Raw genomic sequence first — 24,024 nt, 5'->3', positions numbered from 1 at the left:
CACTGGGGCATCGGGCACCCAAGAGAGGCACCAGCACTGAAAGACACACTTTGTCACAGCTGTCGTTCGCACTGGCTACCCACCTCCCCCTCAATCAGGCACTCGAACCGTTAGAAAAATCCATGCGTCAACTTACAGGTCCCAAGGGCTTCCGTTCATTAATATTGAATTCCGGGGCTTGTTAAGAGTGTATCAGAAGCTGCCTTTGCAAATAAAAAGTACTAACAATGATATGAGCACTGCTTCCACCAAAGGCCTTTAAAGAACCCCTGGCGTGTCACCAAGAGCCACACAAGTGCCACCACGAGCAAGAAACAGAAAAAGGCCTCAAGCCACCGGGCTTTTAAAGACAACACACATTTTTAATAAATTTTGATTACAGTAGTCTTCCCTTATCTGCAGGGGGCTTGTTTCAGTATCTCCGGTGGATGCCTGAAGCCACAGACAGTACCGAACCCCTATACACTGTTTTTCCCTAAACATACCTCCATACCTATGAAAATTTAACTTATAAATTAAACACTGAAAGGTTAACAACAACCGTAATAAAGTAGGATAAGTATAGCACTATAGTGTAATAAAAGGTATTATGAATGTGGTCTCGGTCTGTCTGTCAAAACACCTCACTGTGCTGTACATGTGGCGAGAATGCACTGGACAAAGGGACGATTCACGTCCCAGGAAGGGTGGCGTGAGACGGCCCAAGGCTTCACCGCACCACTCAGAACAGCCTGCAATTTAGAACTTAAGATAGTGTACTTCTGGAATTTTCCACCTAGTAGTTTTCAGGCCGTGGCTGACCCTGGTGACTGACGCTGTGGGGGTGAAACTGTGGGTAAGGAGGGCTGCTTACTGTAAGTCGTTTCTGCAGGCGCTGCCATTAGTGACCGGCTCTGCAGACAATGCCTGCCCTCCCCTCCGAGAGCGTGGCAGAACGCCCACTAGCGGCATCACCGGAACTCGGCGACCGGGCGGCAGAAGCCATGCTGTGCAGCTCAAACGCGAATTTCGTCGGGCTACGAGGCCAGCTCTGGGGGGTCTGGGCCGCAGAAAAAATCAAGGTTTCCAACAATTTCCGTTTCTCAGAGCAACCTACATCCAACTGTTAAATCAGTTAAACGCTAGGCATTATGTGACCTGCCAGAACTGGTAACCTGCTTCAGAGTTGATCATTAGCTTTCTTAAGTACATAAATGAGAGAAAATACATGTCCTGTGAACATCACATTACTCTGATAATGAAGGTCCCGAGAAGAACATGGCTATGGTATAAAAACACGAATGAGGCGATTGCCCGAGTCCTGTGTCTGGCCTCGCTTTCTCAGTGGAAGTGACTGGGCTCTACCAACTGGTAGAAAATCAAAAGGCAGGTTTTTGTTTTAGTTTTTCAAAACCAGGCTCTCTGTGTGACTGTCTGCTGCTTATGGACTTGAAACTGTTGGGCCCTTAACTTGTATCTTTCTCTTTGCTGGCTTTGAGTATTGGTCCACAAATAGGGAGCAAGGACCTTGAGGACAGAATTACAGAGTAGAGGACAAAAGCTTGGAACAACGTGGAAAAGTATTATTTTGCTAAGAATCTCTTTTTGTTTTCCTTCTGGGAGTAATGAGTTGAACACAAGGAGAACACAGGCTCTCCTTACAACCCTCTGGACAGAAGTTGATTATAACCTAGCCAACCCGTGACGGCAATTCTTGACGAGGAGGACGGGTTTGGTTTACGCAGCTTGTCCCACACACACTGGCCCACTGGGTCACCACCACTGCCCCCTGATGTCGGGCTGGCTCGGCCCACACAGGGCCCGCACACCCACCTGCTTGGCCTTGGCCTGGTTGACGCAGCGCAGGTACTGCTCAGCCAGAGCCGAGCAGCTGAGGGTCTGCTGGGCGTTCTGGCGGTAGCACTGGAGGATCTTGGCCTGCAGGTCCGCACAGACCGGGTGGGCCTCATACCGCCTGGAAACAAAAACAAAAACAGGGGCAATGAGACGAGTGGTCTTCACTCAGAACAAAGATGAAGGCCAAAGAATATACAAAACATTAAATAGGATCAATGTTTCAGATGTAGGGGGAAAAGTTCAAAAGACACAGTTTTCAGCAACCGTGATAGAAAGACAGACAAGGCCAACAGTATCTGTGAATTAGTTTCATTAGCTGACACCACCCCTCTGGACACTAAAGCGTTCCCAGCCCAGGCCGAAACCTGACAATGGCACTGATACTCCTCGGCCCAGCCCGCCGAACCAGAAGCCTGGAAGCCCCACCTTCCCTCTCCATCCCCACGTCCAGTGGGTCACAGTATTCCAGGTCCCACATTCTGGTCCTCTTTCTCCAAGTTCCGTCCTTACATTTACACTCTGGGTTCAGGTGCCTCCGACCACCCTTCCTGTCTCTCACCTTTCGCCTTCTGCTCCTGCCTTCCAGAAGAGGCCCCTTCCATAGGGTTCTACCACATAAATCGGAGACAGTATCTCTCGCTACTGCTTTCTAAATAGAATAAGAGGTCAACAGGCAGGTCTTCTCTGCATCAGGTTCCTGCCTCCTCTGTACCACCCCCCCCACTGCGACCGTCTGACCAGACCACTTCCAGGGTTCGGTTGCTACGTGTCCCTTCGTATCTCTGCTCACGCAGCACTGACTTCGAGAATGGAACCCAAACTCCTGCACATCGGGAAAACACCTACTCAGCTGAACTAAGCACTGAAGTGTGACCTTCTCTGCACCCCTTCCACTTGCTCTCCCCTTCCACGGTGGAGTTTATCGTTCTCCTCTCGGTGGCCCTTGTATATGTTAACTTCTTCCCCGTGCACGCAACACTGACTACACGGCACCTTATACATACTACAGTGCACTCACTAGCTACATTTACTAGAATGCAGATCCCAAGCCCCATGCCTTTTTTCTTTGTGACCTCAGCTCCTGACAAGAACACCTCTTACAGAAGTCATGAAATCAGTTGTTGAGAATACAAATGGGTAGAGGGAAAAAAATTTAATTCCCTGGGCTCAAATTTTATGAATTATATTTACAAGCCCAAATTTTAGTTAGATTGCTTCCAGTGAATATGAAGTAGCGAACTTAAGTGCTTCCAAAAAAGCTTGTAATAGAGACTTAAAAAGGTGATAACAGAATAAACCAAGTAAATTATACAAACAAATATGAAATATCCTTAAGATGGTAGAGGAACTTTGATTATAAGGACTAAACACACAGGGAAAATACATAATATTATCACTTTTAATCTAAGAATCCATATATTTTTCAAATTAGTTTTGCCCAACACAAAAGGCTTCCAGCCCCTCATATCAGTTCTTTTTTTGAAATTTAAATTTTGTTATTGCCATAGTAATCTTGAAATAGCATTACTTTAAATTTAATGGATTTTTTAAAAAACCCTAGAGAACACAGGAGGACTATTTCTCATCAATAAGGAAACCCCTGGGTGATGATTTGTCTCCTCATTACTTTTATCCGACACACTAAGCTAATATATATTTTGCTAGAATAGAAAACTGAAATGCAAACCACGTTACTGGTCCCAAAGGGAATTTATTTCTTCCTACCCTCTAAAGAAAATAGACATACAGGGGAAAAAAAAACCCCACAAATTTTACATAACATTGCGTTCACTTTTTTTATTCATTACTTTACTGCCCTGCCAAATACCTAAAACCAGACTTGAAATGCAATCCCAGGAGTTTTGATTCTTTTAATTTTCAGATGTCGGTGAATTTGTCTGGATGACGATTTCTTTAACCCTTTACCATGACCCTTGGCATCTGAAAGGAGTTGGCCGTGCTTCCAAGAGTCGACAGCGGGAGGCGCACCTGGGTCAATGCTAAGGTGCGACGGAGCACTTGGCCGGCCGAACTCAGCACACACGTGACCAATGCCTATGTTAGTTCGAGGGAGAGCAGGGTTCTATGCTAGCCTTCAGGTGAGGACCTGCATCTGCCCAATGGACCTTAGCTTTAAAAAGAGGACGAGGAGAGGAGACAAGAACAATCCTGACCAGGTATGTGGCCCTTCCCCATTCACACAGAAAAAAACACAAGAGGAATAAAAGACTATTCACAATGTAATTCATATAATATTATGAACTCCATGGAAATAAGTAATTTAAGTTGTATGTAAGCAATTCCCTGGATTGAGCTATTAATCATGCAAGTTAAGAGTCCATGAGTTATTTATGATTTGAAATGTATCAAAATGTGCTTTTATCACCACAAATCAATACTACTCACTCCTAGGGCCCTTGATTTCCCACCCAGCAGTTTGGTGTGTGTGTGCGTGCCAGCGTGCACACACGTCTGAAATTCCTTCTGTCACACTTCAACCTGTAGAGAGGCTTGTTAGCTGGCAGAGAGGCATAAGAGGTGGGGACCAGCACCCCGACTGCCCATCCCCGGAGCCGGCAGACCCCGGCGCGCGTTCTTCAGGTCGCTCTGTCAGGGCCAGGCCCTGCCTCTACATCGACCCTCACCGCTCATTCTGCTGCCCTAGTGCCCTGTTTTCACTTTGGGAAAACGCTAAATGGGGTTACGGGCTAACATTAGAAAGCCATAAAACACCAGCCCTGGCACCTTCCATTCAGGAAAAAGGTTCCAAAGACATTTCCAATACGCGTTATGGTAACCCCCCTGACCAGGCATCGTGCCGGCAACGGATTTTTATCGACTGCTTCCACTCCTGCTGATGGAAAAGGCCGCCATGAGGCAACAGTAACAAAGGCAAGGTACCTAAGGAGGAAAATTAAATCTCAGCTGCAAGAGACATTTAAACAATCTAATTACTTTGTATGGAAATAAGATTTAAAACAAAATAGTGAAGGACAAATGTTAAGGGAAAGATAAAATATAGATTTGGAGAATTTGGAATAATAATTTTAAAAAGTGAGAGAGAGAATAGTTATCCAAAAACACACTTAGCAAAAAAGAATTGGTTAAGTGAAATTGAAAGAATACTTGGAAGAATACAATGATCAAAAATAATTACGGAAAAATCCAGTTTAATGGTGCCTTAAAATTATTGGGGGCTTCAGATGGATCCTATCACATGTGATGATAATATTATTTTGTTACAGTATCAATGTAATAAAAATGGTACTAATACTAATATTCATTGAAAAGGCAGGCAGTAAAATATATTCAAGTATATTTCTCACGACACTGGCAGGTCTATTGTAAAAACCCCAGAGAAAGAATAAAGGCACACATCCAGACTGTTTCTAATTTTTATGTTTATACCATGGTGATAAATATAAATTATTACTATTGTTTCTGATGATTTTCATGGACTAGTTTCCTATAAGCTGAACTAACCAGCCCAAGAGAAACGAAAACATCGTTGTAAAACCGCAGCTGAGAGCAGCAGCACTCAGAGCCCCGGAAACAGTTAGACTCGAGGATGTGTTTAGGCTGTTGGTTTCCCTGCCGTTCTCCTACTATTATGTCTCAGAAGCGTCTTTAATGTGGGCCCGAGCTTTGCATCTTAAGGGAACTACCTACCTATCTTTTTAGTTCGACCAGTATAAATGGCAAGAATAAGGTAACTTCAGAGAAGAAAAACATGGAGACAGCTGTCTTCACGCCACTCTCCACTCAGCAGGCTAGGGACACCATGTGAGAACAGTTCGGAGCCACAGCGTCTAAAGCTCCTGGGGACACAGAGGTCACTCACTGTCAGCACAGGCACATAAAAAAATATCCCTTCCAGATACTTGCACCAGTAGGTACCCTGAGGGAGGGGAGGGGAGGGGAGAAAGGGAGGGAGAGAGGGGACAGAGAGGGCGGGAGGGGAGGGTGGGTGGATGGAGGGAGGGATGGATGGACAGATGGGAGGACGGATGGATGAACAGATGGATGAACAGATGGATGGATATGAGAATGGCTGGCAGCAAAGAGGAGAATTCTGATTTTCAACAGGTTGCGACAATGCATCCTTCACGGGATCTGGTGGACTCGTAAAACATCTCCCACATTAGAAGCAGGCACCCAACACAGCCGCGTTGAGCGAAATCTCCAGCTCTAAGTCCTACAGCACAATGCAGAGCTTCCCATTTTATTCTCTACTAAAGGTCTCATTGGATGTTAAGCCCAGGAGTCAGGATTTCTGCTTTCCTTTTTCTATATGAACTGATTGTACTGAGCACATTGCCAATAATTAACAACATATAACAATTCACTCATTTCTCTTACCATTAGCTATTAGAAAATGCATTATAAAGGAAGTATTTCTCAAATGTATTGTTTTCTATTAAAATTTTTCATTTGAAATTTTACCTTCAATGACAATACTCTAATATCAGCTCTCAGAATAAAATGTAAAGTCTCTTTAACAAATCAAGACCTGAAAACGACTCAATTCCAAGCTGCTCTGGCATTCTTCATAACCGCTAACCATTTTATTCATGGTGTGTCTGAGTTGTAATCAAATTCCTACAAATACACGTTAGAGGTCAACTGTCTCCCAAAGTCACCTGTTTTCTCTGTTTCAATTTGTTTTCATATCTACTTTGCTATAAAATCCTAAAAAAGTAAAACCAGATGGGATTTTTACATTTATTTTCTAAAACGACGATGGCGGCGGCGACTCTGTGTGCTAGCTCAGCACCTGCCGGAGGAGGGCACGCTGCTCTGACCGCACCTGGTCCAGCCACCAGCTCAGCCAACGGGGCTGGCTGCAGATGGCCACCCACAGTGAGCATCGTGCCTCACACCCAACAGATTCCACCTGGGGCTTTCACAGGCAAAGTCAGCTTTGGCCGGAGGTGCAGCCGAGTGTACAAAACACTACCCCACAAACTCAAAGCTTCCAAGAGCTCTATCTAGACCAATATTTTAGTATTTAATATTTTAACCCACTGTTTTCTTTGGAAAAAGATGCAGAATTACAGCCCAGTCATCTGGGTCTTCAGGAGGAGGGTGACCTACAAGGAGGGAGGGCGAAGCACTGCCCGTCTTCCTCCAGTTTCCGGGACCCTGAGATAGCAGTCCTGCCACTGGGAAAATGCTCAGACGGGGCGGGACCCCTGGCCACCTGCCGCAGAGGCAGCGGACAGTGCAGTGCTGCGCCTTCAGAGAAAGGCGCGCTGCTCTCAGACCAGCAGGCCTCACACACGCTGGGAATGAGAGCGAAAACACACCAGAGTACAAGGCGAATGAAAACCCTCCCAGCTTTGCAACACAGTTTTCTTCTTTATTCAGTAATATGGGGTACTTGGAAATGATGAGGGCAGACAGGGCACTTAGGGGAGGAGTGGGAACTCCTTAACATGGGACCACGTGTGAAGGCTCGGGGAGCTGGCTGGCCCTTCACTCCAACACTATGGGGGACCCCAGCGTCTGGCCTCCTTTGCTGAGCTGGCGACTCTTACTGTCCTCCTCACAGAGCCTTGCCGCCTATTGCTGAGCTCCCCACACCCCGGGTGGCACCCTGCCATGGGGGCTCGGCCCACCAAGGGTCTGGACGTAAAAGAAGCAAGGCCACCCTCTGCTGTATCTCCAAAGACCAGGGTCCTCGCTCTTTTGTTTTATGAATAATTTCTTAAAATCTGGTGACTTAGAGGGGTTAAATTCAACTCAATGTTAGTAAAAAAATTTTTTCCAGAAATTGTTTCCAAGTAATAATTTAACAAGAAATATTTATTCAGTTGAAAACATATGTGAAGTCAGGCATCTGGAATGAGGCAGAAAAAAAAAATCAGTTGGCTGATTTTTACTTTCCACCGTATGATGATATCCTTGACACGCTCGGGCCATGTGCTACAAGGTTTTTTATCTCTAAAAAGCGAGATACAATAATTCTTACGAACATAACAGATATCTGGAAAAAGAGGCAATCATTATATGGAGCTTGGGGACACAGAACATGACTGATGTCAACATTAGCTCAACCTCGAAGGACCAAAGAAATCAACTCCGGATCACACTTACATTCGGACACGCAAGTGCTCAGGAGAGGTCATTTTTCAAGCTCGCACAGTCGTCTCATTAGCTGCAGTTCTTAGCGCTCACACACCAGTGAGTGAGCCCTGAGTCAGTCCGAGTGCGCCCTCGTTCAGAGAGGCATCAGCCACCCTCCCCCTCTGCTTCCTTCACGGTGCCTGCGATGCTGGTATTGCTGAGGAAACCAAGTCAGGCAATAACGCCGCCACGAGAACGGTGTGAGGGGTTAACAACGCAGCTCTTCGCACCGACCGGGCCTGGGAGACAGCCGCACAGTTCACAGACGTGGCCCTTGGTTACACGGACTGAAGGACCTAGGGAAGTGTTGTCTCTGTCCCTTCGACAGACCTACAAGAGACGCCCGGGGCAGACGTTACAGGGGCACATCTCCCAAGTGCCCATGGAAGTGGGAATGGCGCCAAGTGATCTCACGTCCAAATCACTTTTTGAAATATCTCAGTGAGGCTTCAAGGCCAAGAAAAGCATCATCATAATTACTACTGTTAAAGAAATGCATGGCATTATTCTCACCTGATTTCCTAAAGTAACCATTTAATTAGGCAACTCTGAACATGTTAAACTTGAGCATATGCAATGCCTTTGGATTTTACTTTAAGTGTGTGCCTCTATATAACTTATTGGACTTACGCTGACAGAAATGAAGTTCTTTTATTCCAGGCTTTCTGAGTTAGTTCCATTTCTCCTATCCCGACACTTTGGAATGTTGACTGAAATTGGTCTAAGGATAGAAAACAGGAGTGCTGGCTGGTTCATTCATTCCTTCATCCATTCAGCCCCTCATACAACAAGTGTTATTAAACCACGGACATGACGCGTTCATCACAGGTCACCCACTACACCAGGTACTGAACACAATGTGGTCCTTGCCTCCAGTGAAGGCCATCTGGTGGGGGGGACAGAGATGTGCACAGGCCTCTGATGAGACTGGGGGGCGATGAAGCTGTGAACGCAGTGCTACGGGAACCCAGAGAGCTAGTGCTGGATGTGACGGAACCCGAACACACAGGGTTCCAGACAAGAGGACTTCCGTCACTGAAGAACTAAAAGTGAAGACCAGGCCCAAGATTTTCTTGAAGTAACTGGACTATAAAGACAGACCCAGAGACAGAAAGGAGAGACCTCCTTTGACCTTGGGGATGCGACTAGACCCAGGCCCTGGTGACTCCAAGCCTTTTGCACCCTATCGCTTTCCCTTGGAGAAAAGTGCAGTGTTTGTGCTCAGGACACTTGGTTTGGAGAGGCGGGAGTAACTCCTCAAGTCATGTGGGGTCCACAAGGGACTAATCAGAGGCCAGAGGCCCGGTTTCCCTTTCCTGATCTAGAAGCCACAAACGAGTGTGGAGAGAAGCTCCCCATTGCTCAGCCTCGGTAGGAGAGCACGGGGGATCACTGTCCAAGGGTGACGCCCAAGTGACATTCAGCCTTCGTTGTTTCCCCCATTAGAAGTGCCTTCTGTAACCACTCTTTCGCTTTATTACTTGCCAAGGAGGGGGAAGCTGGATAACTCAGTCCTGGATCAATGCCCAGAAGTGGAGGCAGACGCGGGACAGGAAGCACTGCAATCAGATGGGAATGCTGGAGGTGAAGGGACGGCACAGCGGGCCAGGCGACTCCAGGGGGATACAAGTCTGGCTAGCAACCCGACCAACCCACTGGGAAGGATAAGGGCCAGGGGAGACCAGGCCAGGAAGCAAAAGCAAAGTGTGGCATTTATTTGCAAAGATTAACTTTAATTCCAAGGTCTGGAAGGGGCGTTACTCCTTCATCACCCAATCTTCCTGCAGAAAGTCCTCAAGTTCGAAGGGGAAGCATGGAAGTAGCCAATGTGGTTGACCACAGTTCAGCCAAGAAGCTGGTGGCCCAGTCCCAGCAATTGAGTAGGTCTGTCTGACAAAGATCTGCAATGAACCCAAGACCTTCCAAGCAAATTCAACACTGAACACAACCTCCCAGAGAGGACCCTTCCATGTTTGGAGAAATATTTATTTCACAGGCCTCCGTATGCCTTTTCGTCAATGAACTCTAACTACTGTTAACAGCGGAGAATCGCAGAATCTTCCAGTTAAGCAGTATGGTACCAGCAGCCTGTGCAAAGTTGGTGGAGCACACATTCTTGTGAAGCTCCCATTTTAAGGTGCTTACACTTTTCCATAAAGAATTACCCTTTGGGATGGATTTTCTGCTCTTTCTCAGCTGAGGGGTAACTTGGGGGTGAAGTCTGACGAAGCTCTATTTGAGTCGCCCAAGCATAAAACACATTCCAGTCCCCCTTCCTCTCCTGGGAAAGTACTTTTCATACTAAGATAGGTCGAGAGCACCTTAGTTTTAAAAAGTTTCAAAACTATCACCTATCTCAATGAGGACTGTGACACATCCTCAAAAACTAGGTTAAGACCAAGCGTAAGTCTGCAGAGAGAGAGTGGGTTACATTCCTTTAGGAGATTCTCTTTTTTCTCCTGCATTTGAAAGCAAGATCAAATGCCAGATACCCTCAGGAAGGGCTGTGTCTGGCTTCCTTCGCTGAAAGAACTGCAAACGTATTTATTTTAGTGACAAGGCAAGGAGAAATTGCCCACACCGGTTCGTCCTCTCAGTGTCGCGGTGCTAAAGACGAGAGTGGAGGGAGCAGCACAGGGGAAGAAGGGTAGAGGTAATTAAGTCTTCCTTTTTTTTTTTTTATCTCTCGGATGACTTGCAGGGGAGAATGCTTAGACACTGCTGCTCTAAGAGGGAAATCCCAAAATGTGTGCGATTGGCCAGGCCAGCCAAGCTCCAGGGATGCAGGGCTGCTGGGCGGGAAAATGCTGCACAGGTACCACGGCTACACCACTGTGCACGTGCTGTGAGGGGTGGTGAAGGGTGTGCAGACACAAAGGAGGGAGGCAAACACTCACGACAGGCACACACGCACAGAGATCGTGGGTCACACAGGCAACAGAGGTGTTAAGGAACGAGTATGGTAGCAGGTGCGCTGTTCTAGGGAGGGGTGATCACTTCTAGTCGGGGTAGCCTGGGGAGTCCATGAAAAAAAAGGAGATGGGATTTTAAAAGGTCCCTGAAATGAAGGGCGGGGCTGTAAGAGTTGGAGGGTGTTTGGGAGGGTCTTTGTGAGCCGAGGCCCAGCAGGGGGTACAGACAGTCTTCCAACAAGACAGCATGCTCCGAGTGTACTCTACAGGCGATGGCAAGCCACGGCCTGTCCGAGTGGGAGTGAAGTTACAGTGACGTCTGAAGTGCGCACACCAGGTGGGCCAAAGTGGGAACTGCAGGCTGGGAGGCCAGTGCAGCAGCTCCCAGCTGCAGACACAGGCAGGGGAGAAGGTGCTGGAAAGCAAGAACAGAAGGATGCGGTGACAGACGGGACACGGAGATGAAGAGGAGGGAAGACTGGGTGGTGCGCTCGTGGGCGAGGCCTGCCTGGGTGTTTTAAGAATGAAAGTGCTCAAGTACTTTCAGGAAGCCCAAGTGGAAATGACCCACCTTGGTGTGGAGCTGGAGCTCACGTGGGGGCAAATCCCCTGCAGGCACCAGGGGGCAGTGCTGAGACAGAAGGCAGGAAGGGCGCCTGGGCCCTGGGACCGGGCTCCTGTGGCAGAGTGACAGGGAAAGAGGACAGGCCAGTCTCAGGGAACCGAGGGCAGAGGGAAGAACCAGTATCGTGCAGCCTCATAAGGCTGGGAAGACCGGAGTTTCCTGGAGGAGAAGACCATCAAAAAGAACAAACACTGATAAAAGATCATGGAATCTGACCCGTAGCAATTCGGAGAAGCAACTTCAGCATAGGGCATAGAGCAGAGTGAGACGGCAGGAAAGTGGAAAACGAGAAAGTGGGCAGTAAAGATGGGGAAGCGGGGGTGAGGTCAACCCCTGCCCCCCACTGAGTGCCTCTCACACCCCAGGCTGTGTGCACACGAGTGAGTGTGTAGGAGAGAGGGAGGGAGAGCCATCCCCAGGAGCTGCTTCAGTGGTGTTTAACAGGCAGTGAGAAAAATACAAAGTGGAGAATTAAATCTGGCTGGAGATGACTGGGAAAGGTCTGAGATGAGAGGACAGAACCACAGGTGGAGAAGTTTGGCAGTTCGAGGTGGGATGGAAAAGCACCTCGGACAGAAAAGGGGAAGAAGCAAAGGCAGTGGAAGGAGAGAGAAGAAAAGGCTGGAGCTACAGGCGGTGACAGGTCAGAAAGGCAAACCACGTTCAACACGGGCACGTTCTACAGGCCGACGAAGGCCGTCCCATGCAGCGCAGTAACAGGAAAGCGAGCTCACGGGGAAGTGGGTAGTCTCTAAAAACCGGGCATGGCCCAGGCTGACCACCACCACTCAGGGACAGCAGTCCTCAACTGCAGGAGAAAGAACCCAATTCTGCCCGCAGCCTGAATGGGCCTTGAAGCAAATTCTCCCCCAGCACCTCCAGATAAGGACCCAAGCCGGCTGCCCCCTTAATTTAGCTTTGTGAGACCCTAAAAGCAGAGAACCTGGGGAAGCCCATCTGGACAGAAGACCTACAGAAACTGTGAGATAATAAATGCGCTTTGTGTTAAGCCACTAAAATAAAGTGTACGCTCAGAAGTTGAGTAAATAGAAAAGGTTGTGCAAAAAAGAGTTTTTACAAACATTTTTAAAAAGATTTTATTCATTTGTATATATAGGGGAAGGAAAGGAGAAAGAGAGGGAGAGAAACATCAGTGTGTGGTTGCCTCCCACACACGCCCTACTGGGAACCTGGCCCACAGCCCAGGCATGTGCCCGACTGGGAATAAAACTGGCAACCTTTGGTTCACAGTCCTGTGCTCAATCCCCTGAACCACACCAGCCAGGACTGAAAAACGAAGTTTTCAACAGACTTTTAAAGAAAGGCAAGAAGAGCAGAAAGGCACGCAGGCATGATGTGATTTAGGAGAAACACAGGCCTCTTGGTTACAGCCGAAGTCCACTGTGAGGCATATAAAAAAGGAGCCTGGCAAGGCAGGAGGAGCGGAAGGAAACTGGTGGGAAACCTCAGCAGCCAGGTGTCAGTAATGGGAATAATTCTGAATAATAAAGGGGTTCTCCTCTCCACGGTACCAAGCACTGGTGACAGAGAGCCAAGACACCGAACTGCTGGCACGCAGGGGTGCCCAACCTTTTGGTGTCTGAGACACACTGGAAGAAGAGTTGTCTTGGGCCATACGTCAAATACACTGCAACATGCAACTACAAAACTATCTCATAATGTTTTAAGTAAATTACGATTTTGTGTTGGGCCGCGTTCACAACCATCCTGGGCTGCGGGCAGCCTGTGAGCCTCAGGTTGGTCACCGCTGGCACCGTGGGAGGTTCTATCACAGGAGAAGCTCAGCACAGCAAGGGACAGAACCGAAACTGTCCTGTACCCCCAAGCTGCACTTCCCATTACGGCGCATGTCGTACATGTAAAGTCAATGTATTGAAGACAGGGGCACATGTGTGCCTTTACTGTAGGTCTTGTCCTCACACTAATCCTGTGTCTAGACCTTGCAGTACAAGCCCGCTTCTTGCTCTCCAAACAGGCATGTGCTAAAATTAATGGCTGATTAATGGCTGATGGGAAATGGAGAAAGCCTGACATAAAATATATTTGAAAAATAGGAGTTTATGGATGTTGGTCAACTATAATTACTTATTCTGCATAAGCTCATGATGTACTCAGGTTCCACTTAAAATCAGAAATATGCATAAAATAATATCTAAAAAATGCACAACAACTGGTAACAGTAGTTGTTTCCAAGGGGAAACTCGGATGGGAGGTCAGAGACTTAAGGAGATTCACTTTTGCGTGTGATATTTAAATTTTCTACTGCGGGCATACGTTGCTTACCAAGAAATACGTCATTTTAAAGATTCCAATGCCGTGTTATTTATGTATGTTTTGTATGCCCTGAGAAGTTGCTATTAGAAAGTTTGCTCTCTGCCAAGATGCTCAGCCAGTTAAAACCTGTTTCTACGGGTCTGTGGCACAGACGAAGCCTGATTGAAAACTTAAGACGACCCAGAGACAACAGATAGGAAATCCCATGTGCAAACTCTACAGAAAGAAAGAAATGTGAACCGGGGAATAATTCAAAATGCCCTCAAACACGCCAGCCTTCAGCACAAGCTGCCTGATTTGCTATCTTAGCAACCTTGTGAGAAAAAAAAGACAAAGAAAACACCCAAATATTTTAAGTCAAAGGGCAAACCACTGGAAGTGAAACGTAACATTAGGTTGAAAAAAGCCTGAAAACTTTCTACACTCACAAATTTTTTGTCTGAGAAGTTGGGTCCTTCTTTTTCATTGTTCTCTCCCTCCCCCTTTTACTTAGGAGTAATCCCCAAAGCTCAGGTCTTTGCCCCACTGTTGTTGGATGGTTCTTGGTGAAGTTAACTCTTCCCTCTTTGCCAGGGGCTGGGGGGGGTGGTGGGGGGAGGGAGGTCCTATTGCTTTGGGTTTGCTAGTTGCTTGTCATGAGAAAGTAGCTGTGTGATCTTAGGTGTCTTTGGGCTTCAGTTCTTCATAAAATACACAGTAATCTTTCCCACCCGACGCCAGGGCCTAGATCTGAAGGTCTTGCTAAGTCTGAGACCTCTAGACTAAACATCCACTGAATACGATCAATTCATCTGATTTCCATTTTCTTATCCAAATAAGATATACTCCCCCCGTTTTCACCAACAGAAATACTAGAAGCTCAACATCATGCGTTAAATTTTGACTCTTCTTTGTTCTTATTTAATACTCTATATTCAAAAACCGAAGGAGAGTGTTAACTCCTCCTTTGAAAGGCCTTACTCTCAACCTTCCGCAGTTCCGCCATCACTACCCTGGGCTCAGCGATCAGCTCCCGCAGAGACACCTCGATTCTATTACTCTCCACCTCCAAAGAGCCTCTGGGCCCCGGCTGCCTCCTTTTCAAGCTCATGGGCAGGATCTGCTAAACACACCCTGTGAAAGGCGACCTTTTCTGGGAGCCAGTTGGGATTCTCCTTTCTCCCTCTCCGCTTCCCCGTAACTACTTTTGTTTCCAAAATACCTCACAAGCTTCCACCCGTGGCACTGGGAGAAAGGGTTGAGCTGAAACCTCTGCTAAACCACTTTGTACCTATTCTGGCCTCCAAGTGAAAGGCAGGTAGCGACAGACAGCTGCAAGGTCATTTCCAAACATAATCTAATATGAACCAGCAGAAGAGCTGAGGAGCACAGCATACGTATTCCTAGCACCCACTTCCCCAGCCCTGATGTAAAATTATATACTCATTCTCTGATTTGATTTGATTTTTCACTTGTGGATAAGGTCACTATCTACAACAGTGATAAGTTTCCATAGGAACTAAATGCATTTCAAAGGGTCTGAATTAAAGAGGCTTTAACAGAAAAAGTGTCCAAACAATGTGATTTTGTACACAGGCCTTGCATCTCTGAAACTCAGACAGTATTGTAAATATTCACCTCTTGATCCCCTGGAAGTCCTGGGAAAGGAGAAGAAAGTGTCTTTGCATTTGGGAAATGGGTATGTTTACGGTAACTGGTAGAGAAAAGAACAACTCAGAATAGGGCCACTAACTTATAATCGGTTTTATCTTGAGCTTTTAAGCACAACTGGTCACATGTACGATACTATCTGCCAATTTTTGGAAGACAAGTACACTATGAATTCCATTAGCTAATGTTTCCCTACTACTTAGTACCCCAGAAATGAGGGATACACCCCCAAGCATTGTACAGCTAATAAGCTTATATGGGTGGTATAACCACACTAAATTGTGTGCGTCTATGAAACACCTATTTAACAACTCTTTAATTTAGAAATTCTAGCATGCTTCTTTTTCTGGCTCTGGTTAACTAAAGGAGTCAGCCCTGACACCACAAGAAGGTATTAAATTTCAATACATCATCTAATCACAACCCCTTGTTACATATAGATTTAAGTATTTTTCAGAGAACTGGCAAGAGTTATTAGCAAATTGGCTTAGCATTTAGGCTGCTGCTGCTAAGACTGAAGTTAATAAGACCGACCGTGAAACAGAGAAAACAACTACATAAACCCTGCAAATGATTATGATGGGCCTCGCATGAGAGAATCTGAGAGGTGGTCTCAGTGGTTCACGCATAAAGGGGAATGATGTATTACTGCAGGACCAAACAACGCGTGTCCCAATCTGCATCCTGGACCGATCGCCCTGCTGAGCTCCATTAGCTCTGCCTCTCCCCAGGGGTCCCAAGTCAGCAGCGCTCGTCTCAGCCATTGCACACAGCCCCAACCCACAACCGCCTGTCTTACAGATGTCCGTTATTCCTGCTCTCTCCAGTTGAGTGTCTCCAGAGAAAAATCAGACAGCCAGAAACACTCAAATCACTACACATTCGTAAGTAGACACTAATTCCACCAATCCTGTTTTTATACTTCTGTGGTCAATCTACTCTTCACGAGGATTATCTCATGCCATCTCCAACCTCCTCAAAGGTCTCACCCTTTCACTCTTGGCCATTTGTCTACTTTTCATTGAGCAAAACAGAAAGCAAGAGGCAGCTCCTCGTCTTCCACCCATAAGATCTGTAGCTGCACCTTCTCTGTTGCTACGTGGGGGGAGAGTGCCTCTCACACAGGAAGTCGCCGCTACACATGGATTCAGCTCTGCCCTTCCCGCTCCCCTGCTTTCTAGTGGGATCTCTCGCTCCTCGTGCCTTCAGTCTTCTTCTCTCCCAGGTCATGTTCACGGTCACTCCAACATTCTCTGGAACAGTACAATCCAATGGAACTTTGTGCAATGACAAAAATGTTCTGTGTCTAACAGCCCCACACAGTTTTTGAGCATTGGAAACGGGACTAAGGAAAAATCGTGCGTTTAAGTTCTATCCAGTTTTGATGAGTGTAAATCGAAACTGTCACTGTTAGTGGCTAACACACTGTTCAAAGCACAGCTCCAGCAAATACCATCCTTACAACAGCCGGCAAACGCTATTCCTTAGCCTGTTTACTCTCTTCTCTCCACACCAAAGTCGCTTTCCCTCAACTGTGTAACAAGACGGTACCTGCTACAGTCAGACCCCTTCAGGAAGCCAGATCCGGTAACTAGGACAAATCAGCACAGACTTTTTCAAGTAAATCAGTCCTCTTTCTTGAAAAGAGTTTCTTGGCTTCTCTCCACCGCACTCTGCTGCTTTTCTGCCTCGCTCTCTGGCTCGTCTTCATCGATCTCTAACTGTGGGGGCTCCTTGGGGTCACGTCCCAGAGGTCTCTCTGCTCTTCTTTCCCTGTACTCTCTCCACCATTATCTCGACCATTCTCACGGCTTTAAATGCCACCGTGCGCTGGCAGCTCTCAAGTTTCTACCTTTAGCCCAGTTTTCTTACAGGGCGACTACCTACTGCTACTCACACTGAACATTTTACAGGCATCGGATGAACTACTAATCCTCCCTTTACCCCCAGTTTGTTGCTTTTTTCCCAACTCAGTAAATGGACCCTCCAAAACCAGGCGTTGTCCCGACACTTTCCCTTTGCTCCTTCCCAATATCTGATCTGTTACGAAGTCTTATCAATGAAACTGCTAAAACAGATCTGAAATTGACCTACTTCTCCCCATTTCCACTGTCATTATCCTAGCCTGAGCCACCGTAACCAGGGGCCTGGACTATTTCCAAAGCCTCCTAAGTAGTCTCCTGGTTTCTATTTTCTGTCTGGTTTCTCCTTCTACCCCCATGTCTCCTGTACTTCATTATCAACACAATCTGCAATGTACCCTTTAAATGGAACTTGCAATTTCAAGGTCACAACCCTAAGCCTTCAAAGACTTCCTTCCACTCTTGGGATGAAATCCAAAATTCTAATTATGACCCACAGCGTCCTACAAGATGCAGCCCCTGCCTCCCCCTCCAGCCCGCAGGATTCCTTTCAGAACCCTGAAGGACCGGAACTCCTTCTCATGATCTCAGCACACGCCGGTCCTGCCGCTGTAGTGCCCTTGCTTTGCGTTTCCCTAACGCCTATTGTTTCAGCCTTCAGCCCTCAGCCTGAAGAGAAGCGGATGCTGACCCTCACAGGCGACTCCCATGTTACATGCTCTGAGAGCCCCTGATGGCACCTGGAGCACAAGTGGACTTGTGAAGTTCCTGGGTAGCCAGTCGGTCATTCTCCCGTTACCCTCTACGGCTTGCGAGAGCAGAGCCCGTGCGGGTTTGGTCTGCCACACTAGCCCTAGCGCCGAACACATCATCTCCAACCTCCGCAGGTTGCTCAGACCTCTCCCTGCAGGGCCACAAGGGTGCCCTCTCTTCTTCTCACTGCCACCAGGTGAGCTAGTGTGGATGGGCAGGGATAAGGTGGGTGTGTGGGGAAAAGTAGCCAAGCTACGTCGGAAAGACTGATGTTCCTCACACCTGAACTAGAACCAAGAACGAGTCTCCAATAAGGCAGCATGACCAAATCGGTTAGATTCAAGAATACAGTCACTGCTTATACTCCAGTCATTTGCTCCCATGGTTAGCACAGGAGCTGGCAACTACAACCCGGAAGTCCGAGTCTGGACCCCACCCTTTACTTGCTATGGAAGCTGGAAGTTGTTAATCTGAGATGCAACTTTCCCGTCAGCTCCCACCATTTGAGGTCACTGTAGATGACAGCAAGATAACACTCACGCTCTCAACACAGTAAGCTTTAACTAAACAGTTGCTGCTATTATTACTATTACTATTATTTCAACTAATAAACTTCGGTAGGTTGAATTCTGGGAACCTGACTCACTGTTATTACCTTATTTCCAAAGCCAAGTGGGTTTTCACTTTCAAACAGTCAACTTGAAAATGATGTTTTAGGACACAATGCACCTGAGGGTTGGTGACTGTTCACGTAACTCCAAGGTGCCTGCAAAGTGCCCAGGAGGGGGCAGAAGAAGGTCCCTGCATGTGTTCTGGAGGAGGTGTTACAAAGCTGCACGCAGGTTAAAAACCACACCTCCAGCACGGGGCGTAGAACTGACACAACCCTATACATCCTTCCTTTCCTCACCAAGTGCTCACGGGGAGCAAGGCCTCTGCGTGAGTAAATGGAGTTGTGTTTGAAGTAATTACGGTTGGCACAGACTTGCCCACTGCTGGTGGCAGGGCTGCTACTTGTGACTCGGCAATGGCGGGGAGAGGTCTCAGTGGGACGGATGGCAAACCGCTTTAATTTGCTTTAATGGTGGCAAAATCCTGTCCAAAACAAGTTGGACATTTCAAGAATAATGAACACCACACAGCTGAAGTTCTATTACCATTAAACCAGCAACGGGCCTGAAACTGGTTTTCAGCTTTCTGTGTCTTTAGTGTCATAAATGCCACTTTGTAAAGTCAGGCTGGCAGTCCTCAGCAGGAGGCCCAGCAGTGCCCATGTTAATTAAAAATGTCAGATAACATTTCACTTTTTCCACTCTGTGAGATCCGTTCCCCTAGCCCACCCCCAAAACTCAACCACCAAAGGACAGCCAGGAACGGGAGAAGTATGCGAGTACTGACAATGATTTCATTTTCAGATGGGATAAAACAGACAGGCAACGGCAGCACGGGCTGTAAGAACCCTGCAGGCAAGGGTCGGGGAGGAGAACGGGAGAGGATGCTCTTTCCTGTAATACTGGAGGCAAAGAAAACCCAGATCAGAAGTTCAAGATGGCTTCCCCTGTGCCTGGATGAGTGTCTTCATGAAGGACAGATGGGAACCTGGAGCCTTACGCACAATAAAACCACAGCAGACACAGGTGGACTGAGTACTGCTCAGAAGTTACTAACCTATTCTGTAAAATGGGAGTGTCGTCATTTCATTTCATACAGCATGGTAAGAGGTACATAATGGTTGTGGCTACATAGTATATGATGAAATAGAAATTTTAGACTTATCTGCCTAATTTAATCAATGCAAACTGTCAAAAAATGGGCTGATTATGGCCAGCACCTCCAGTCTTAGGACTGACGAGTCCTTTTTTTTGGTAATTTATTTTTAGAGAGGGGGAAGGGAAGGGAAGGAGAAAGAGAGGGAGAGAAACATCAGTGTGTGGTTGCCTCTCATGTGCCCCCCGCACCGGGGACCTGGCTCGCAACCCAGGCTTGTGCCCTAGACTGGAATTCAAACGGCAACCCTTTGGTTTGCAGGCTGGCACTCAATACACTGAGCCACACCAGCCAGGACTGAAGAGCCTTTAAAAAGGAAGATCTTGGTACTGCTCAGAGTTATAGCTTCAGTTTAAGTTCTAAATAACGGGTTTGGTTATCTAAAGTGAATAAATTAACAAGATTTTTTTAAAATCTCAACCACACATAATGAAGTAAAGCACTGAGGACTTTCATTACAACTTTCAACAAGAGAGTAAATCAATCGTAATATTAACTTCGACCAAGCACCATCTGTTTCACCGCTTTCAGATCTCCAACGTAAGCTTTAAGTGCCAACATTTAGACTGAAGGCTTTACTTCCCTACTTGTAAACTAAGGCCTCTGCCCTTTAGACTCTGTATTTCAGGGATGCACTGAGGGCTGGTATCTTTGCATGTATTACAAATGCCCATCAAAATGGAATGTTAATAATATGTTCTCTTACTCATCACAAGGAAAATGGCAGCTGTGACTGCATACAAGGACACTTGCCAACAGCTGTCTCTATCCTGATTGTTTTGTAGGTCCCTGCAAAGGCCAGTCGGGCGCCGTTTCACTGGGCCTCAGGCAGCCTGAAGGGAGGGAGAAGAAACAGCCTCACCTCATCTACCAGGACCTGCACCGGGACAAGGGGTGACAAGCCAGAGTCCTGTTCTGTGGTGCCCCATTTCCCTAAACCTGTGGTGGGAGGAAAAGCGAACAGAGAACAGACGTTAGAATTGTGCCATGACGCCTTTCTTCCTCCTGCTTTGTTCCCTTCCTCTTTTCCTTTCCTATTTCTGGCTTAGGCACTGTCGATGATCAGGTAAACAGATTTGTACAGCTGCTTCTAGCGCAGGGGTAGCAAACACACAGGAAAGGTGCCAGCTGTCTCGGTGCTTACGCCAATGACAGAGGTCACTCATCATTCGCAATACTCCAGGCTGAGCCTTGTCACAGCCTCAGACTCCTTCCCAACAAAACGCTGCAGGGAGCCCACCACAACCACTCAGAGTCAGTGCCTGTCTGCCCGCCCTCACACTGCTCTCCCCCAGCGTTACAGCGGCGGCACTGGGCTGGGCCTCTTGGTGGGCACTGTCCTGCAGTCCTGCAGGTAAGGCTGAGTACCCCGTGATGCCGAAGTTCTTGAGAGGCCTGGCTTCCTCCCAAGAAGCACTTCACTGTACAAAATCCAAGGCTTCTGAAAGTGAGAAGGAGACCAGATAATGCCTCCGTTATGACTCACTCCACATCCCTCTTAAAAGGCAAGCAAAGCCACCAAAAATCTCTGGGCTTAGCAGTCTATTTCTTTACTTCCAGGAGAAAAAGAATAGGGAGAAAAAGAGCAGGTCCCTGTTGATGTTTAAGCCCTGGTGGTCACTGTGACTGTTTTTAAGGCTGATCTGAGGTCAGATGCACCATTTTCCCTTTTTCAAGGCAGGCGTTTAAAAGAAAGATTCAGGGTAGTCACTAGACTGCCGACACAGGCGTTTTAGGAGTATCTTCCCCATATATTAACATACTTGTTCATTTGGCCCCGCATTTAATTGCTCTCCCGCTCCAGAAAGCCCTTAATGACACCGCGTCTCATCCAACCTCCCTAATTTGGCTCCCCCCACCTGGGAGAGCGGGGCTTCGTGGGCACCATCTTACTGCCTGTGGTTACGGGCCAAATGTGATTTTCCCTGCTGCTGTGTGCTTTCTGCTTTATGACGGGGGCCTGCCTGGCGGCTCCACGCAGCCCCGGAGCAGAAGCCTTCCAGGCAACAGGAAGCTGTTAGCTCCAGCCTGCCTGGGCCAGGGCCATGCTCTGCTCCCAAGGAGAACCCGTCCACGCTATTCTTCAAGGCCATCACTGAAGATGGGTCTGTCCCCCACATTAGCCCGAATGGTCTCCCCGCACAAAGAAGTTAACGGAGGATCGAAGAATGGCAAAACCATGGGGGAATTTAAGTCGATAAATGGCGCATAACAGCCTCAAAATAATCTGCAAAATTGAAATGGAGAGAGATTCTAAAGACTAGGAATGTGGCTGCCTGAAAAACAGAAGCCAGGAGAGACCCGGCATCTCTGCCCATACCTGGGAATGGAGAGAAAGGCGGCGATCTCCCCTGTGCACGTGTTGGTCCCCCGTCCCGCACAGCTGTCGGCACTTAAGGAAATGCTGGATGCAGAAGGCAGCTTTATAAAGGGTGGCATTTATCTGCTTTATGGAGAGCTGAAAAGATTTACGGAATTTTATGGGGTCCCAAGCGCCTTTTTCCCCCTTTTTTGGCATTACCCATGATGTGGTTGTCCGGGGGATAAACAGAGACGCCTCCCCCCACCCCTTATATTTGCTTAAAGAAAACACAGCTGCTTTTTTGCATATTAAGATGCAACTCGTACCAGAGAGACCAAACAAAGATTTCAAAGGGAAGGAAAGTTTGCGCAGCATAAAAGGCACTCCACCAAACCAAAGTGCATTGAAACTAAAAAACGGAGGCAAAGTAATGACTATTCTCCTTGGGGACAAAAGTCCTATTGAGCAAGAAGCGATAGGTGCCATTTTCTAGAAGAGCCACCTGCTACTACTTGGAGCTATTACAGACACTCAGGAGCCAGAGTTTCAGAGCCCTTCCATCCACGGGGTTTGCGTGAGAGAGTGTGCACGCACGTGCACCCCGAGGCAAAACCAACAGGCAATTACTCAACGCTGTCACCGTCAGATAACTGAGCCATCCAGTTGCCGACTTAATGATCCCCTCCTAGACGACCAGCATCACGAGGCTCAGTGCTGTTGAGAGAAAGCCTTTGGAGAAACACACCAGCCCAAGTGAGAGCGAGGGAGAGGCCCGGCCCTGCGGGAAGATACTGTCCTGCGAAGAGGACCCACCCTGACCAACGTACGTAATGTAGCAAGAGAGGATAATGAACCTAATTAGGGTTCGTTATTATTTGCTGCACTTACAATTGCATTAATGGCTACTGGCAGCGCTGTTTTATGTGATGTCTTCTTCTTCATGTGGTAACCTTTCCATAAATCAAAGCAAAAGCCAATACCAGACAGTTTCTGGTACAGCCTGCCTGACGATAAAAGTGAACACCGAACCTTCACTGTTATCCATCTTCATAAACGTGTCTCGGATGCAGCAAGACGGGGCCCGTTACAGTGGGACTGCCGCTAATGCATGCAGGGGGGGGTCCACGAGGTTAACGGGCCTTGAAAACCACCACAGTCTGAACTGAGCCAGAAGCAGAAACGGCTCTCCCTACTCTTCCCGAAGTCTGCAGGAGTCTGCTCCTCCACGCACGCCTCAGTCCCATCAGTGCCTCGCTCAGAAAATGCCTACAGTCACACTGAACGCAGACTTGTAGAGCCGACAACACAGACCTCACGGGGAGGGGGAAGCAGGTAAGTCAGCTCTCATAAGGAGGTAACTTGTTACTACGGATTTAATGGCGTTCTTGTAGAAGAGCCACCTGACTGGAAGACGTCATGTTTCCAAGTTGAACTAGAAAATGTTAATGAGATGTACTTTCTTTATGGAAAAAATATATAAATCTATTTACATTCATATAAGTAAAAAAGAGTCCTCAAAAATAGCAAAGATCAAGTTATTTTTTAAGTACCAATTGTCCTTGGTTCATAAAAGTTCACACTGTTCCAGAAATCTGAACTGAAAGAATTCCCGGTTAACGAGAAACTTTCACCTAATAAACAGTATTCCACTTTGTTTTGAACTCGGCTCCTGCCTTAACTCCCTGTCGACACTGTCATGAGGGAAGCCCACCTACCCCCAGGCGTGTACTAGAGATGAACTCTGGCAATTAGCTCATGTCCGACAGAAATCAGCCCCGCATTAACAGCCTGTAATGAAGACCAGCCACCACCAGATAAATGGAACTATTAGGCAGTCACGACAGGTCACACAGCCTCGGTCCCCTCATTTGCTGAATGAACTTACTCCAGCACGTG

General features: G+C 47.3%; 1 protein-coding gene across 3 annotated transcripts in view; it reads right to left on the bottom strand.

Moving 5' to 3' along the window:
- The window catches only part of CHCHD3 (coiled-coil-helix-coiled-coil-helix domain containing 3), a 268,860-nt gene that overhangs the window by 14,821 nt on the left and 230,015 nt on the right, over positions 1 to 24,024 (bottom strand). For 2 of the 3 annotated variants that reach the window (XM_037049174.1, XM_037049176.1), the window contains one exon: positions 1,813 to 1,954. In XM_037049174.1, the coding sequence (XP_036905069.1) occupies positions 1,813 to 1,954 (142 nt within the window). The remainder of the gene's footprint in view (positions 1 to 1,812; positions 1,955 to 24,024) is intronic. The other variant, XM_037049175.1, reaches the window with a different exon arrangement.

Source organism: Sturnira hondurensis, unplaced genomic scaffold (genome assembly GCF_014824575.4).
Source record: "Sturnira hondurensis isolate 20B ecotype Veracruz unplaced genomic scaffold, ASM1482457v3 Scaffold0006437, whole genome shotgun sequence".
Classification (NCBI taxonomy): domain Eukaryota; kingdom Metazoa; phylum Chordata; class Mammalia; order Chiroptera; family Phyllostomidae; genus Sturnira; species Sturnira hondurensis.
The sequence above is the reverse complement of the archived record's forward strand: the minus strand, read 5'-3'. Positions and strand labels throughout refer to the sequence as shown.